At 44.1% G+C, this 13,352-nt stretch overlaps 1 protein-coding gene across 1 annotated transcript in view; it reads right to left on the bottom strand.

Moving 5' to 3' along the window:
- The window catches only part of Ffar4 (free fatty acid receptor 4), a 25,867-nt gene extending 12,515 nt beyond the window's left edge, over window positions 1–13,352 (bottom strand). The window contains exons 1-2 of the mRNA XM_004838524.3: window positions 12,610–13,352; window positions 1,855–1,983 (exon numbers count right to left, since the gene is read on the bottom strand). Of these exons, the coding sequence (XP_004838581.1) occupies window positions 1,855–1,983; window positions 12,610–13,176 (696 nt within the window). The 5' untranslated portion in view covers window positions 13,177–13,352. The remainder of the gene's footprint in view (window positions 1–1,854; window positions 1,984–12,609) is intronic.

Here is a 13,352-nt window from a genome sequence, read left to right as displayed (position 1 = left end):
TTACCCTTTATGCACATGCAGCCTGTCACAGTGGGCAGTGTTTTCACACGGGCTGCACACCACTCTTCCTTGTTCCAGAGTTTCCTCCTTTAAATGCCAGTAGCCTTTGTCCGTCTGCCCTCTTAGAGAATGTACACATCCGTGTCCCTCCCTACCCCTCACCAGTACTTCACAGAGAGCAGACTCTTCATGAATGTTTGAGGATTTAAAGTGTTGAGATTCTGGGGCCAGACTGCTTGAGTTCAGACTGCCACTTATGAACTATGTGACCTTGGGTAAATTACATAACTTCTTGGTGCCTGGGTTTTCTCATCTGTAATTCTTTGTAGGACTAAATGAATTAATCCTTTGTACATGTTAAACACTACAGAAAGAGTTCTTACATAAATTTTTATTCATTCTATATTTCTCTTCCCCTTTCCCTCATGGCCTTCCTTTTAATAATAATTGTGCACATTTTTATAATATTAAATATGCCAGGCCCCTCTGTCAAGCACTTTCCAGGCCTTAACTCTGGGCTTGATCTGTCTCACACACTCACACTCGAGTAAGGCCCAGGTCTTTTTAGGGTTCACAGTTACCTGGTAGGGAGGATTGTAGGGTGTGACCTGGGAGGCCATCTCTCACAGAAGCAGCGATTAGTGGTCCTGGATGGATGTTGGCCTGGCTTTGGGCTCTGAACATCTAAAAGGGTTACAGATCCTCAGGTACAGAAAAAGGGCCATAAAAGTGGCCAGATGGTGAGCAGGACATTTCCATTTCAATAAGTTTATTTATCAGATAATCCACATGTGCCATGAAACCAAGATTCATCAAGTGCACCACCTCCAAGAGATGCAAAGGCTTTGGAGGAACCCTTTTAACATGCACCTAAATACAAGTACATAGTGTTTGCTGGGCCGCTACCCTCCACACAGATGAGCTACCAGAAGAGGCAGGAAGCAGAGGCAGGCTCTTTTTCTTCATGTCCCGGCATGTATTTGTTTGAGGGTAGACATCATTTCCTAAGTCAGGAGACATTTGAAATGTACCTTCCTGGGGTGCAAAGAGGGAGGGCAGTGAGAGGAGGAGCTGCCGGCAACACTGCCTTTCTTGATGTGGCAGCAGCTTTTATGAATGTGTGCAATTCGTGAGCAGAACACATAAACTGGGTGTGCTTTTCTATTAGTATATTATACTTCAATAAAGTCTTAAAAAGTGTATATTCTTGATTATTATTGTGTTTGTGTTAGGGAAACAATGGGCAACCCAAAAGTCCGTAAGATAAATTATATGATATTTGAATGATGGAAAGCCATTACAAATAGAGACATAAGGAACTAATATGGAAAGATGTTATGGTATAATACAAAGGGAAAAAAGGAAGTTATGGAGCAGATAGCATGATCTTATAACTGAAAAGAACAATGAACAGTGCCAACAGCTAATTGGCCAATTTAACCTACAATTTCATGTGGTTCATCAAATACACATACACAGTATATTATGATACATATGACATATGTAACTATACAGGAAATATAACCTGCCAACATGTACTTGAGCTGTTACATGGAGGAGAGTAGATTTTCAGTTTCTCTGCTACATAGTTCTGTCCCTGTTTTGAATTTAATTTTTTATAATGAGCTTGTATCACTTTAGTAATGAGAAAAAATTGATAAGGACATAATTTATTTAGAAAAAACAAACAAACAAATAGTCACCCCTGAGTGTTGCAGAAGGGGTGGCTCTGGTCAGCGAATCAAGAGTAGACAGGCATGACGCTAAGATGTCTTCCAACCTGGAAATTCTAAGTTTGCACTGGAAGTGCCTGAGCCTTAGTGAAGTTCAGTGCAGCTCTTGGATCAAACATACCTGCAAAATTTTGGAGTAACTGATCACAATGAGCAGCCCCGGGACCAGGAAGTTCAGGGTAACAAAAGACACATCCCATGAGATTTCTCCAGCGACGCTGGGCCAAACCAGGGTGCAAATCAGGATTTCCTAGTTAGAGAAAAGAAAAGAACTTTGTTAGATGCTGGCTGCATCTTTGGCCTACAGCTCAGTTCTAGCTGGCGGTCACCTGGCACTGCTATGCTGTTGTACTGCACAAATGGTGTGAATCCCCCACCCCTGCCCGCCACAGCCCCCTTACAGAGCATGTGCCTCTGACCCTCTGAGGAGCCATAATTACTGTTCCCATTCTCCAGAGGACGCACTGACCCTCAGAGCCACAGGCTGGAAAGAGCTAGAGGCTGTTCCCAGGGGTGGGCCTTTCCACTTCCCCAGGGTGAGATTAAGTGAGATAAATTGGACACACATGTTTGAGTATCACATAGTTTCTCTTGTGTGGAAAAACCAAAAGCACAAATAAAGATCAAAATGGAGGATAGATATGGGGAAGTAGGAGAAAATGTTCAAATGGGAAGGGGAATAAGGAAGAGGGGAGGGGAAAGAGAAAGAAGGGAAAAGGAAAAAAGAGAATAGAAAGGGAAAAAATGGAAATGAAGCTTTTGTAAATGGGAAGGGAAGAAGGGTTGGAGGGAGGGAAGGGGAATGGTGAAAAAAAAGAAGGATCAAGATATACTATGTACAGGTACAATTCCCTATGATGAATGTGATCATTATCTATATTTAAAAAAACCCAATAAAATTTTTTTTTAAAAAAAGAGAAAATTGACCCAAGAAAGGTTGCACAGGTTGGAGGTGATGTGCTACACACAAGCATATAGCAACAGGATCAAGGTTTTTGTACAGTCATACAGTACTTTGTATGCAACAGGGTCTGTGCTAAAGCATTAAATGTCTATTTGGGAAGAGAAGGCATTCAAGTGTCTAAAATGTGTCAAAACCAGGCACAGTGGAATGCACCTGTATTTCCAGCTACTTGGGAGCCTGAAGCAGGAAGATCACCTGAGCCCAGGAGTTTGGGGACAGCCTCAGCAATGTAGCAAGACTCCCTTTCAAAAAAACAAAGAAAACAAATGACAACAACAAACCTAAAACAAATCAAGTGTGTCAAGCTGCATCAAAGAACCTGACAATCTCTTGCTCCATGCTGGTCTGGTGCCTAGACCTGGGGCCTTTGACCTTGTGTATCTTTTTCCCAGAGGAACCCAGAAGAACCGCAAAGCAAAAAATCAGCCCCAGCTCTCAGCTCCAGATGAAAACCCCTGGAATATGGCAGAAGAACGTGAAGGTTTGTAGCCTTACAGCAGCACTACTCTGTGTTGATTTAAATGTTTAACACGAACTACAGAACTGCAATACCAGGTGGGGGCCTTCTTGGACAGTTACCAAGAGCTGCTGCAACAATTTCTTCCAGCAAATAAATATGTCAAAGAAAACAAACATACGTATCTCCCTTTGTGTGACTGTTTTTCCCCACACACCAAACTTCCTGTATGCACTTGACTATAGGAACAAAGCTATTTGGAAAATAAGCTGTCCTGAATATTTCTAGATATGTAGAACAGATTTTTAAGAGCATATGCAAGTAAAAAGACCACATTATTGTGGGGTACTGTGGTGTACAACTGTAATCCTAGCTACTGGGGAAGTTGAGATAGGAGAATCATAAATTCGAGGCCAGCTTAGGAAACTTAGAAAGACCTTGTCTCAAAACAAAATTTAAAAAGGGAAGGATATAGTACAGTTCTCCCTAGCTCCAATCTCTAGTACCACAAAGCAAAAAAAAGAACACATTATTGATTTTTGGTGGGCAGTGCAGCTAAACAAATGCCATAACACCTTCATCCATTCATTCTTTTGACCAATATTATACATACCAGGCAGAAGCAAAGAAATTTTAACATTTACCAACCTATATCATAATTAGTTGTTCAAGCTTAAAATGCAATCAACTAGTTATTCATCTTCCTAAATAGTATTAACAGTAAATAACAGCATCTAATATGCATGAAACATTTACTATGCACTAGGAATTGCTTTGCACATATTATGTCATTAATGCTCACAATAAATCTATTGAAATGCACATTATTACTTTTCCCATTTCACAGAGGAGGAAACTAAGGTTTAAATTCCTGGATCAACAGTCTAACATACTAAAAGTGTGTTTTGTTTTTTTTAAAGTGTGGTTTTTAATCACAATATTTTCCCCAACATTGTCCCTTTGCAGTTACAAAGGACTTCAGGGACCTAGCAAAGCTCATCCCAAAGTAAGACAAATGGAAAAGAATATTTGGATCACATATGTATTTTAAAAAGGGAAATGAGAATGTTGCTTTCATTTCTTGTTTGTTAATAAGTTGCAAACAAACTAGGCTTGCTTGCTTATTTACTTATTTAAGTAGAGACACTCCTTGTTTAACAACCAAATTATGTTCCTGCAACTAGGTCATTATATCAATTGGTCCCTAAATGAGGAATGGTATACAGTATGTACATGACAACATTCAGAACAAAGAAATAGTCAAAGGAAACTCCAACTTGATGATTTTGCTTTTATTTGCATAAGTCCTCCATGTAGTACTGTAATATATAGCAGAACATAAAATTTCAGTACTGTACTATACAGTACAATCAGCAAGATGTACTGGACAAAAATAAAGACACTGAAGGTCTATAAACAAGATGTACAGAACTGTACCAAAAAAAGACAGGTTTTAAGTCTGAGCAGCAGGTTGTAAGTCCAAACAGCACACCTCAGTTGTAAGCCCAAACAGGCGTTAAACAGGTAGGTTGTTAAACAAGAAATATCTGTAATGGGGATTGGACTCAGGGCCTCTGCACTGAGCTACATCCCCAGCCCTTTCTATTTTCTTATTTTGAGACAGGTTCTTACTAAGTTACTAAGTTGTCCGGGCTGAGCTTGAACTTGTGATCCTCTGTCTCAGCCTCCCAGAGCACTGGGATTATAGGAGTATACCTAGATGTTCTAAAAATTTGTTCCTCTGCCCTCACCATCCACACCTGACCGGAGAAGGCTTATTACATTTTTCTACATTTTGGTGTTTGGAAAGAAGCTTGTGTCTCTTGAGGATCTTTTGAATACTGGCAGCAAGTTCACTGCTGCTCTTTAGGCAATCCACACAGCCTCCACTGTGGGCCAGACCTCTGCCCACCACAGACACTTCATATCAGCACACTGAGAGCAACAGATGTGGACAGAAGTGCTGAAGCACTCATCAGAAGAAAGGGTTCCAGTCTTAAATGTGACTTAGTCTCTAATTCCTACACTAGTAATGGAAAAAATATGTATAGGGAGAATAAAAAACATTGACCTCAAAGCTATTTCTTAAAACTCCTTAGGGACTTCAGGTCTTTCTAAAACCCTTCTCCAGGGTATCTGCCAGGCTGAATAAGACTGTAGAAAACTGTGTAGTGATAGAGTACAGCAAGATGTTATCTCTACATTTGGGGAAAAAAAAAAATCAGGTCCCTAAGCTATGTCTGTATGAAAGCTGATAGAATCAAACTAGAGTTGCTTATGTCAACCCCAACAAAAATACATAAATAAATAAAACTGAGAGATTATGAAGGAGGGCACCTTCTGCATATCTTCTATATGCTTGATAAGAAGAACGATTGCAAAGATTCTGCCAGAACCACAACCTTGCACAAAGGCCACCACAATATTACACAAAAGTATTTCTGAGAGGATGTTGGCCCAGCAACTGTCTAATCTTGGCTGATGCCATGCTTGTTATGGCTTCTTGTAGCCAAAGATTATTATTTCAAAATAATTTATGCAATCCTCCTCATTTTGCCTATAAAAACTTCCATTTGCCTCAACTTCCATAACCACATAGTTTAACATGGCACACATGTTCCCATTGCAAAGTCCATTCCCAAAGAATCCCAGCATGTCAAAAATATGTGTATGTGTGAAGGAATATGCATACACACAGAAAAAGACTGGAAGGTTTCACTAGAGAAAGCTAAAGGTATTTGCTTGTGAGAAGGGCTCTATTCTTTCATCTTCTCTGAATTTTCTAAATTTTCAATGGCATTCCTATATTTTTTATAAAAGAAAAACAGAGTGATAAAAGTTTGCTTTTAGGAAAATGATTGAACACATAACTCAGATCACCATGATAGTTGAATATACCTAACTAGATATTTTCAATATAGACATGGCACCTGTCCCAAGAAACTTCCCAAATTCCATTAAAGAAGATGCTCTCTCCTTTTTATTTGTGGCTCCCACTCCAGACAGGCCGTGTTATAAGGAAATAAGATAAAAACTCTGAACAGGCCCCATCAGGAGCTAAGAGGCAGTAAGTCTGGCCTGGGTGGCCCAAGTGATGGCTTGATTTGCTCTTTAAAGGGCATTATGTAGTATTGGTGATTAAATGCAGTGTCTGTACTCATTAGAAAAAAACAAAACAAAACAGGCCCTATGACCACAGTTAGAGAGGTGAGTTAGTATCACACTTATATTTCTGTGGGAGAAAGTCCATCTGTCAAGTCATTCTTTTTCTAGGTATTCTACAGGTTCTGATTTGTCGAGAAGCTGGGCAGCATGTCAAATCCAAAAGGTAGGAGTCGTAGTGGTATTATATTCTCTGTATTTGCTCTGCACATTTGAAACGTTTCCTGATTTTTAAAAAGTAAATTTGTAAAACAAAAGTGCTAGGCCTGCCTGGTTACTGAAATACTGAAGTGGAACTGGCAGTGTCAACAAGTGTTTTTTAATTCTTTGGCTTCATCACTGTTGACTCCAGGCACAGTGGCTCTACCACTGTGAGGCCAGTGTGCATGAGCAAGGCTCTGGCCTGCTCTCCAGAGGCCACAGGGCAGTTGCTTAGGAATGCTGCATCCAGAAGGAAGGGCGGCTTCAGCCAGGGGACAGAAGGCAGAGTTCTGGGGTTAGGAACAAAGGGATGAAGGTGGAAGCTAGGCCCAGTGAAGGACTAAGTGTGACTTTCATCTGCCCCATCCCAATCTCTGCCTCTCCCTTGCCAGCTCATCCAGCTCATTTTCAAGGCTTCCTTTAGCAGAAGATTCTTCCACCTGCTTTTTAACTTCCTAGTGCTCTCTTGAATCACAGACTCACCCACTGTCTTGAGGACATCTCTGTAGGAGGCATGGTAAGCTTTGTCTATCCCACTTTCCTGGTTCATACTCACCAAGTCAGGGCACACAGCTGCCATTCTCCATGCTGCTAGAAACCTGTGGACTGGCCCTCTGCTCCTCCCCATCAGAAGAAACCTGAGGTTTCCTTAATTGCTATCCAACCCACTCACCCCTCTCATTCTCCCCTGATCCCTTCCAGGTAGTCATCTCCTCACCAGGTAAGCTCACATTTCCTAAAGGGGAGCCACCACCACTTTGCACAAGCCCAGCCCATGTCCCTTTGCAGGGCTCAGAGTGTCAGTCATTGCTCCCTTGCTTCTACATGGGCTCTTTCCCCTGCCTGTAATGCCCCTCCATTCCTCCATGTCCTTGTCTTACTTACTTCCTCTTACCTCCACACCTAGTCTTCAGAAAGGAGCCTGCCTTTTCTCAGTACTCTACCAAAGGCAAGGGCAGAAGAGAAGCCTGTCTTATTCAAGGCAACAGCACAACACCTAGAATTATGCCAGGCATACATTAGGTGCTCAGTAAAAAACCACCCAATGAAGGTATTTCCTGAGGATCAGGAAATCCATTAACAGGCACTGCCCAAGTGCTGACCCCTCCCCACACGGTGGAACCATTTTCACATGCTGCCTGGTTCCTGTTATTTTCCTAAAAGCTTTTTTAATGATTCTTCCTGCAGTGCCCCAGTGAACTCTTTGGTAAATCATTTTCCTTGCCCTACCTCTTTAAACAAAACAGAAAATTGCAAGGTTATTTTAAACAATGAGGAATCCTCCTTAGAGATCTATTCTTCTATTGACTTTTGGACAGAGAAAAGAAAACATCAACTCAAGAGATGGACTTACTTTGTTATATTTTAAAAGCATTCTCTAACATTTATTAACAAAGGCAAGCAAACTGCTTATGTTCTCAGACAATCCACACTCAGGAGAGACAATCACAACAGGGGCCTGGTACGAAATCAAGAAAGCATGGAGCTGAGGAAGTGTGAATTCAGGGAGATGACACCCAGAGGAGCCAGAGTTGGGACACATTCTGGAATTATCCTCTGCCTGCTGTGACTTTGAGCATTTCCTCTTTCAGAAAATAAACGTAAGAACACCTACTTGTGGAATTACTATGGACTATGAAATTAGGCCAGGGTCTGGAACCTCCTGTATGCTTAGGAGATACATTTGCATGGCTTATGGCAGGGTTAAGAGGGGAGGGGTGCTCAGTAAATGTTTGTAGAATGAATGGGCAGCACATGCTGGCTGTGGTGGATGGTCTTCCCCACCCACCAGTGTGGGTCACCACCTGGCCAGGGCCCCAGCACATACAGGCAGGCATCCGGTTGGAACAGCTGAGCTGACTTGGCCAAGATGTCAGTGTTGCTAAGATGTGTCCCTCTTAAAATGGGAGCCTATTGTTTTATAGCAATCAGAAGAATTATGTTGTTTGAAGAATGTTTAAAATGTTTATAAGATAAGGAAAACTAACAATAGCTAGCAATTCTCAAGCACTTAACTGTCTATGTGCCAGGTTTCTTGAACATGAGTCCCTATGGCAATGCTATACAGTTGATACTGCTCTTGGGCCCATTTTGCAAAGAAGGAAAGTGAGGTGTAGAGAGATGGGACAGCTTGTCCTCTGTCACACAGTTCCTCAGTGGTCAGAGATGGGCCCAGAACATTTGATTTCAAAGTCCACAATGCCAAAAGGTCTAATGTTTCTAGCATAGCTACCATCTCATCCTCCCTTCAGTGAAATCTAGAGTTTGGGCACCAGGTACGGGTAGGCACATTCAGCCCAAGTGCACAAAGGTCATTATGTCTCTGTTTCAGGACTGTCTCAGATGAGCAGGAAGCTCTAAGGAGCATTGTTTTCCTTTCCAGTATTCCTTGGGGGGAAGGAACCCCTAGTTTGGGATTAGTTGGGCCCTCAGCATACGATTCAGAAAGAAAAATATCCCCCATCCAAAACCTCCACATGTAATGTCCAACTGAGAAAGGACAGGCAGGATCTATGAGGACTGAGAAAATGCACTTTTGTGAATTTTAAATATGAGACTCAGCTCAATCTAAGCCAGTTCCTTCTCTGTCCTTTTTTACTACCTGCTCCCCACCCTCTTTCATTTGTTTCAACATATTTATTCAGCTGCTGAGCCTATAAAGAGGGATGTTTCCTACACACTCAAACAACCCTTGAGGACCTATGGAGTTTCTGTTTGCTGCCTTAGCAGGAATAGAGAAAATACAGTAGTTTCCCTCACCCCTTATTTTCAGGGATTACCAAGACCCTTGGTAGATCTTTGAAACCATAGGTACTGAATCCTATACATGGTGTGATTGAAAATTATGGTGAATGTTTAAATTTTAAAAATATTATAGCAAAAGACACATTGCCATTAATGCCCCTCAAAATACTCCCCCTCATTTTGATCACATTTATCCCATCATTCTTGCCACTTTCTGAAGCAGTTTTGAAAGCTCTCTTTGGTGATATCCTGAATTGTGCTGTTGCAGCTGCCTCTATGTCTTGAATCCATTCAAAACACTTACTTTTCATGGACATTTTGACTCTGGGGAAGAGACAGAAATCACTTGGTGCCTGAACCAGTGAATAAGCTGGTTGAGGACACACTAATGTTTTTACAAACCTGCCTTTCCCTTGGATGGCACTCAGCAGCAACATTCAAGTTATTTTTGAAGATATTTAGGAGGAATTGATAGCAATATGTAAATGTAAAGAGGGATTAATGGCAATGCGTCTTTTTATTGTAATAAATGATTTTAAAATATTCACCATTTATTTTGATCACACCTCATATATGCTTTTTCCTTTATATACATCCCTGTGATAAAGTTTAATATATTAACCAAGCACGTAAGTGAATCGTGATGCATTAATAATAAAATAGAACAATTATAACAATATACTGTAATAAAACTATTTAAAGCAGGAATTTTTTTATTTCTGCAATTCTCCATTTAATATTACCAGACCTTGGTTGTTCAGGAGTAACCAAAACGGCTGGTAACTCAAACTGTAGGAAGTAAGACTTTGGGAGAGAACACTGTACACTGTAACTCAGAGACTAACATGGCGGGGAGTTGCAGACAGGTCAGAGAGAAGTCAGGGAAAAGGAAGAGCCAGAAAGCAGCATCCTACTTTTTTCATTACAAGATCCCCCCATCCCACTTGTACTGATTTCAATCAACAGGGTTCCTGCAGGTAACTACCCTGGTCCCAACCTTCTGTAGCATACTTCCCAGCATTTACTCCCAGTGGCTTTGCCTAAATCCCTCACCAAATGTACTTAAAACCAAGCAGGTGTTTCTTCACTGAAATGAAAAGAATCTGTGTGGCCCCCAGCAGCACAGATCTCCTTAGAAGCACCCTGGAGTATAACTCTGGCCATCCCAGAAAGGCTGTGGAGGGCTCTGACTGCGCACTACCAGGGGTAGAGTACAGGGCAGCCAAGACACGGAAGGAAAGTCTCCACTCTATGCAAAGGCTTTCTTGCTCAATCACCAGGGTCCCCGTTAACACACAGTTGGAGTCACGGTTTTGTCTGGGAGGAGGCCCGTTAAGGAGGTGTATGTCCAAAACTAACAGAGAGGGTACAAAATACACATATGGAAATTTAAGACACTCTTAGGATATGTTGTATTAATTCTTTAATTCTTCCACCTCATTTTTTCTTTAAGAATGAGAAATCTCTCAAGCTCTGTGAAAGATGTAGAGATATCATAACAGAGAAAGAATAACTAAAAGCAAACAAACACCGAAGGCAGAATCCTAGTCCAGACTACTGGTTTGAAGTTAGGCCTGGGCTTCCATTTATTCTAGAAACATCTACAAGCCTCTTGTACGGGGCCCACTTTGTCACCCAGGTGTGTCTGAATTAAGGACAGTCTGCTGGGTGAGCTAGATTCTTAGGTCTCTGAAGGCCACCAGTACCCTCTAGCTCAGCTAATCTTGGCTCTCCTGGCCCCTCTGAGGTGGCATGGCCACAGGTTTACACATTGTTTGATCAAGTGCCACAGGCCTGATACAGTTTCTTCTTGTTAGTCATTCAAAGCCATAACCAAACAAGCACCTCCAAAATGTACACACAAGAAATAAACAATTAGAAACAGACTTTCAGGTTTGATTTATGTTAAGTTAAAAAAAAAAATGCTTGTTAAGGATGCAGCCTCCATCCATCCTACCCCCAAATAAAAGGCCTGTGTGTGATAGGTCTGGGGAAGTCCTTAGCGAAGCCCCCCTCTGTGTGCAGCCCTGGAGGGTCACACACCCAGAGCATCCCTAGTCTGACTGTGTTGTCTCCACCATGAGGCTTCCCAGGTGACCTCTCTGCCCAGCTCCCTGATCACCACAACCTTTCTTTGGGACTGCAGTTCTTGTTTTCATCCAGCCTGCTCTGGGTGCCCCACTTCCCTGCCTAGGACCTGGGATGAGAGTTTGTGGCCCAGACCAGAAAAAAACCCAATAACCCAAGTGGGAAAAGAGAGAGAGAGGTGAGAACCCAGCCTCTGGCAGACCCTTCTGAAGGCTGAGCCAGGAGCCAGGACTTGCACCACGCACGGACCTCATCCTTTCCCTCTCCACAAGGTGCAGGAGCGAACCCACTGGGTAGACAGCCAGACCTGCTGGCCTCTGTCCTCCACAGCATCTGTCAGGTAGATCTCCATGAGCTAACAAACCCTGCAGCTGCGGGGCGGGCCGCAATGTGAACAGACCTGCACCGGGAATCCCTGACTGGACTGCGGGACTCCAAGTGACCCAAGCCAGTGAAGCACCGTGGAGAGAATATTTCTTAGAACATGGGTCCTTCCACGGACCTAGTGACAACTGTGGTCCCACTGACCAAAACAAAGGCTTTGGCCCAGCCCCTGGAAGTACATAACAACAGTTCAGGGGTCTGGGAAACCTGAAAATCCCTTGTCCAAGGCTCCCTGGGTAAGATCCCATAGTCTAATCTTCCCTTGCAGTCTTGCAGTTGGAAAAGCAGGATCCCGGAGGGGAGAGGAAGTTTCTAGCCTGTTAAAGACGGTATTGATCTGGGTCCCCTGAGTCTCCCATACCCCTTCTCTAGGCCACCTGCAAATTCCTTCGAAAGCCTTCAGGCTTTCAAAGAGCCATCCTAACCCTTCCTGAACCCAACTCCTCCTGGATCTAAGGATGAGCTACTCTGGAGCAGTTCCTGTTCTGTGTGCCTCAGCTTCTTTATCTGTAAAGTGGATGTGACAATAACAGCAGAGTAACACCGGCAAGAAAGCAGAATTCAATACAAAGCCATTAGTTATCTCTCACTCCCACAGAAGTTCTATTGGCTCCTACCCTCCCCGTTATTAAACGCATAATCGTCACTGCACTTTGCAAGAATTTGGGGGACTCTTCTTACAGCGTTTGGGAGGCGGTTTAGGTACCTACACCACAGGGTTGTCATTGAAATTTAAGAAATGAAACTTCACTGCGCTTGGGTACAGAGTCTGACACAACAGTTAATTGCAGCAAATGGCTTATCGCTGTTGTTAAGCATTATCCTCCCAACTCACCGCCTCCATCAGAATCTGCCCGGCCATAGCGGGAGCTCACCTGGTCGGCGCAGGGGAACCGCTGCGGGACAGCGTGGAAGAAGATGCAGAGGGGCAGCGAGGTGACCGCAGAGTAGCCCCAGATGAAAGCCAGCAGCGCCGCCTGAGCTCGCGGCCCCGGACCGCGCACGCCGCGCTGCAGGCGCACGATGCACACCATGCGCTCCAGGCTGACCGCAGCCAGCGTGAGGATGGTGACGCTGCCGCTCAGGGTCATCATGTAGAAGAGCAGGTGGCAGGCGACGGGGCCCAGCAGCCAGGCCTCGGTCCAGCGCACGACTAGCACCAGCGGGATGGCACTGGTGAAGAGCAGGTCCGCGCAGAAGAGGTTGAGCACCAGGCTAGCCGTGGCGCCGCGACGCCGTCGGCGCGCCACCAGCACCAGGGAGCTCACGTTGCCCAGCAGCGACACCACAAAGATGAACGCCAGCGCAGTGGTCTCCACGGTGCTCAGCAGCACCCGGTGGTCGCTCTTGACGTCGGAGAAGAAGGGAAAGCGCGTGCGGTTGGCTTGCTCCAGGCTGCGCAGGGAGCTGGTGCTCGCCGTCTGCGCGCACTCGGGGGACATGCCGGGCGCAGGACCGCCAGCACCGGTCTGCGAGCGCGCTCATCTGGGAGGTGACAGAGTGCCAAGGCGGGGAAAGAGGAGGGAGGTGGTTGCGACATCTCCCCTCTGGCCCTCCTCCTGCCAGAGGAGAGCCGGGGCTGGGCACAGGGAGATGCGTCTGGAGCGTGGCGGAACGA

This window comes from Heterocephalus glaber, unplaced genomic scaffold (genome assembly GCF_053883595.1).
Source record: "Heterocephalus glaber isolate CG9 unplaced genomic scaffold, H.glaber_assembly_v1.0 deba00001497, whole genome shotgun sequence".
Classification (NCBI taxonomy): domain Eukaryota; kingdom Metazoa; phylum Chordata; class Mammalia; order Rodentia; family Bathyergidae; genus Heterocephalus; species Heterocephalus glaber.
This window is presented reverse-complemented; position numbering and strand designations above follow the sequence as displayed.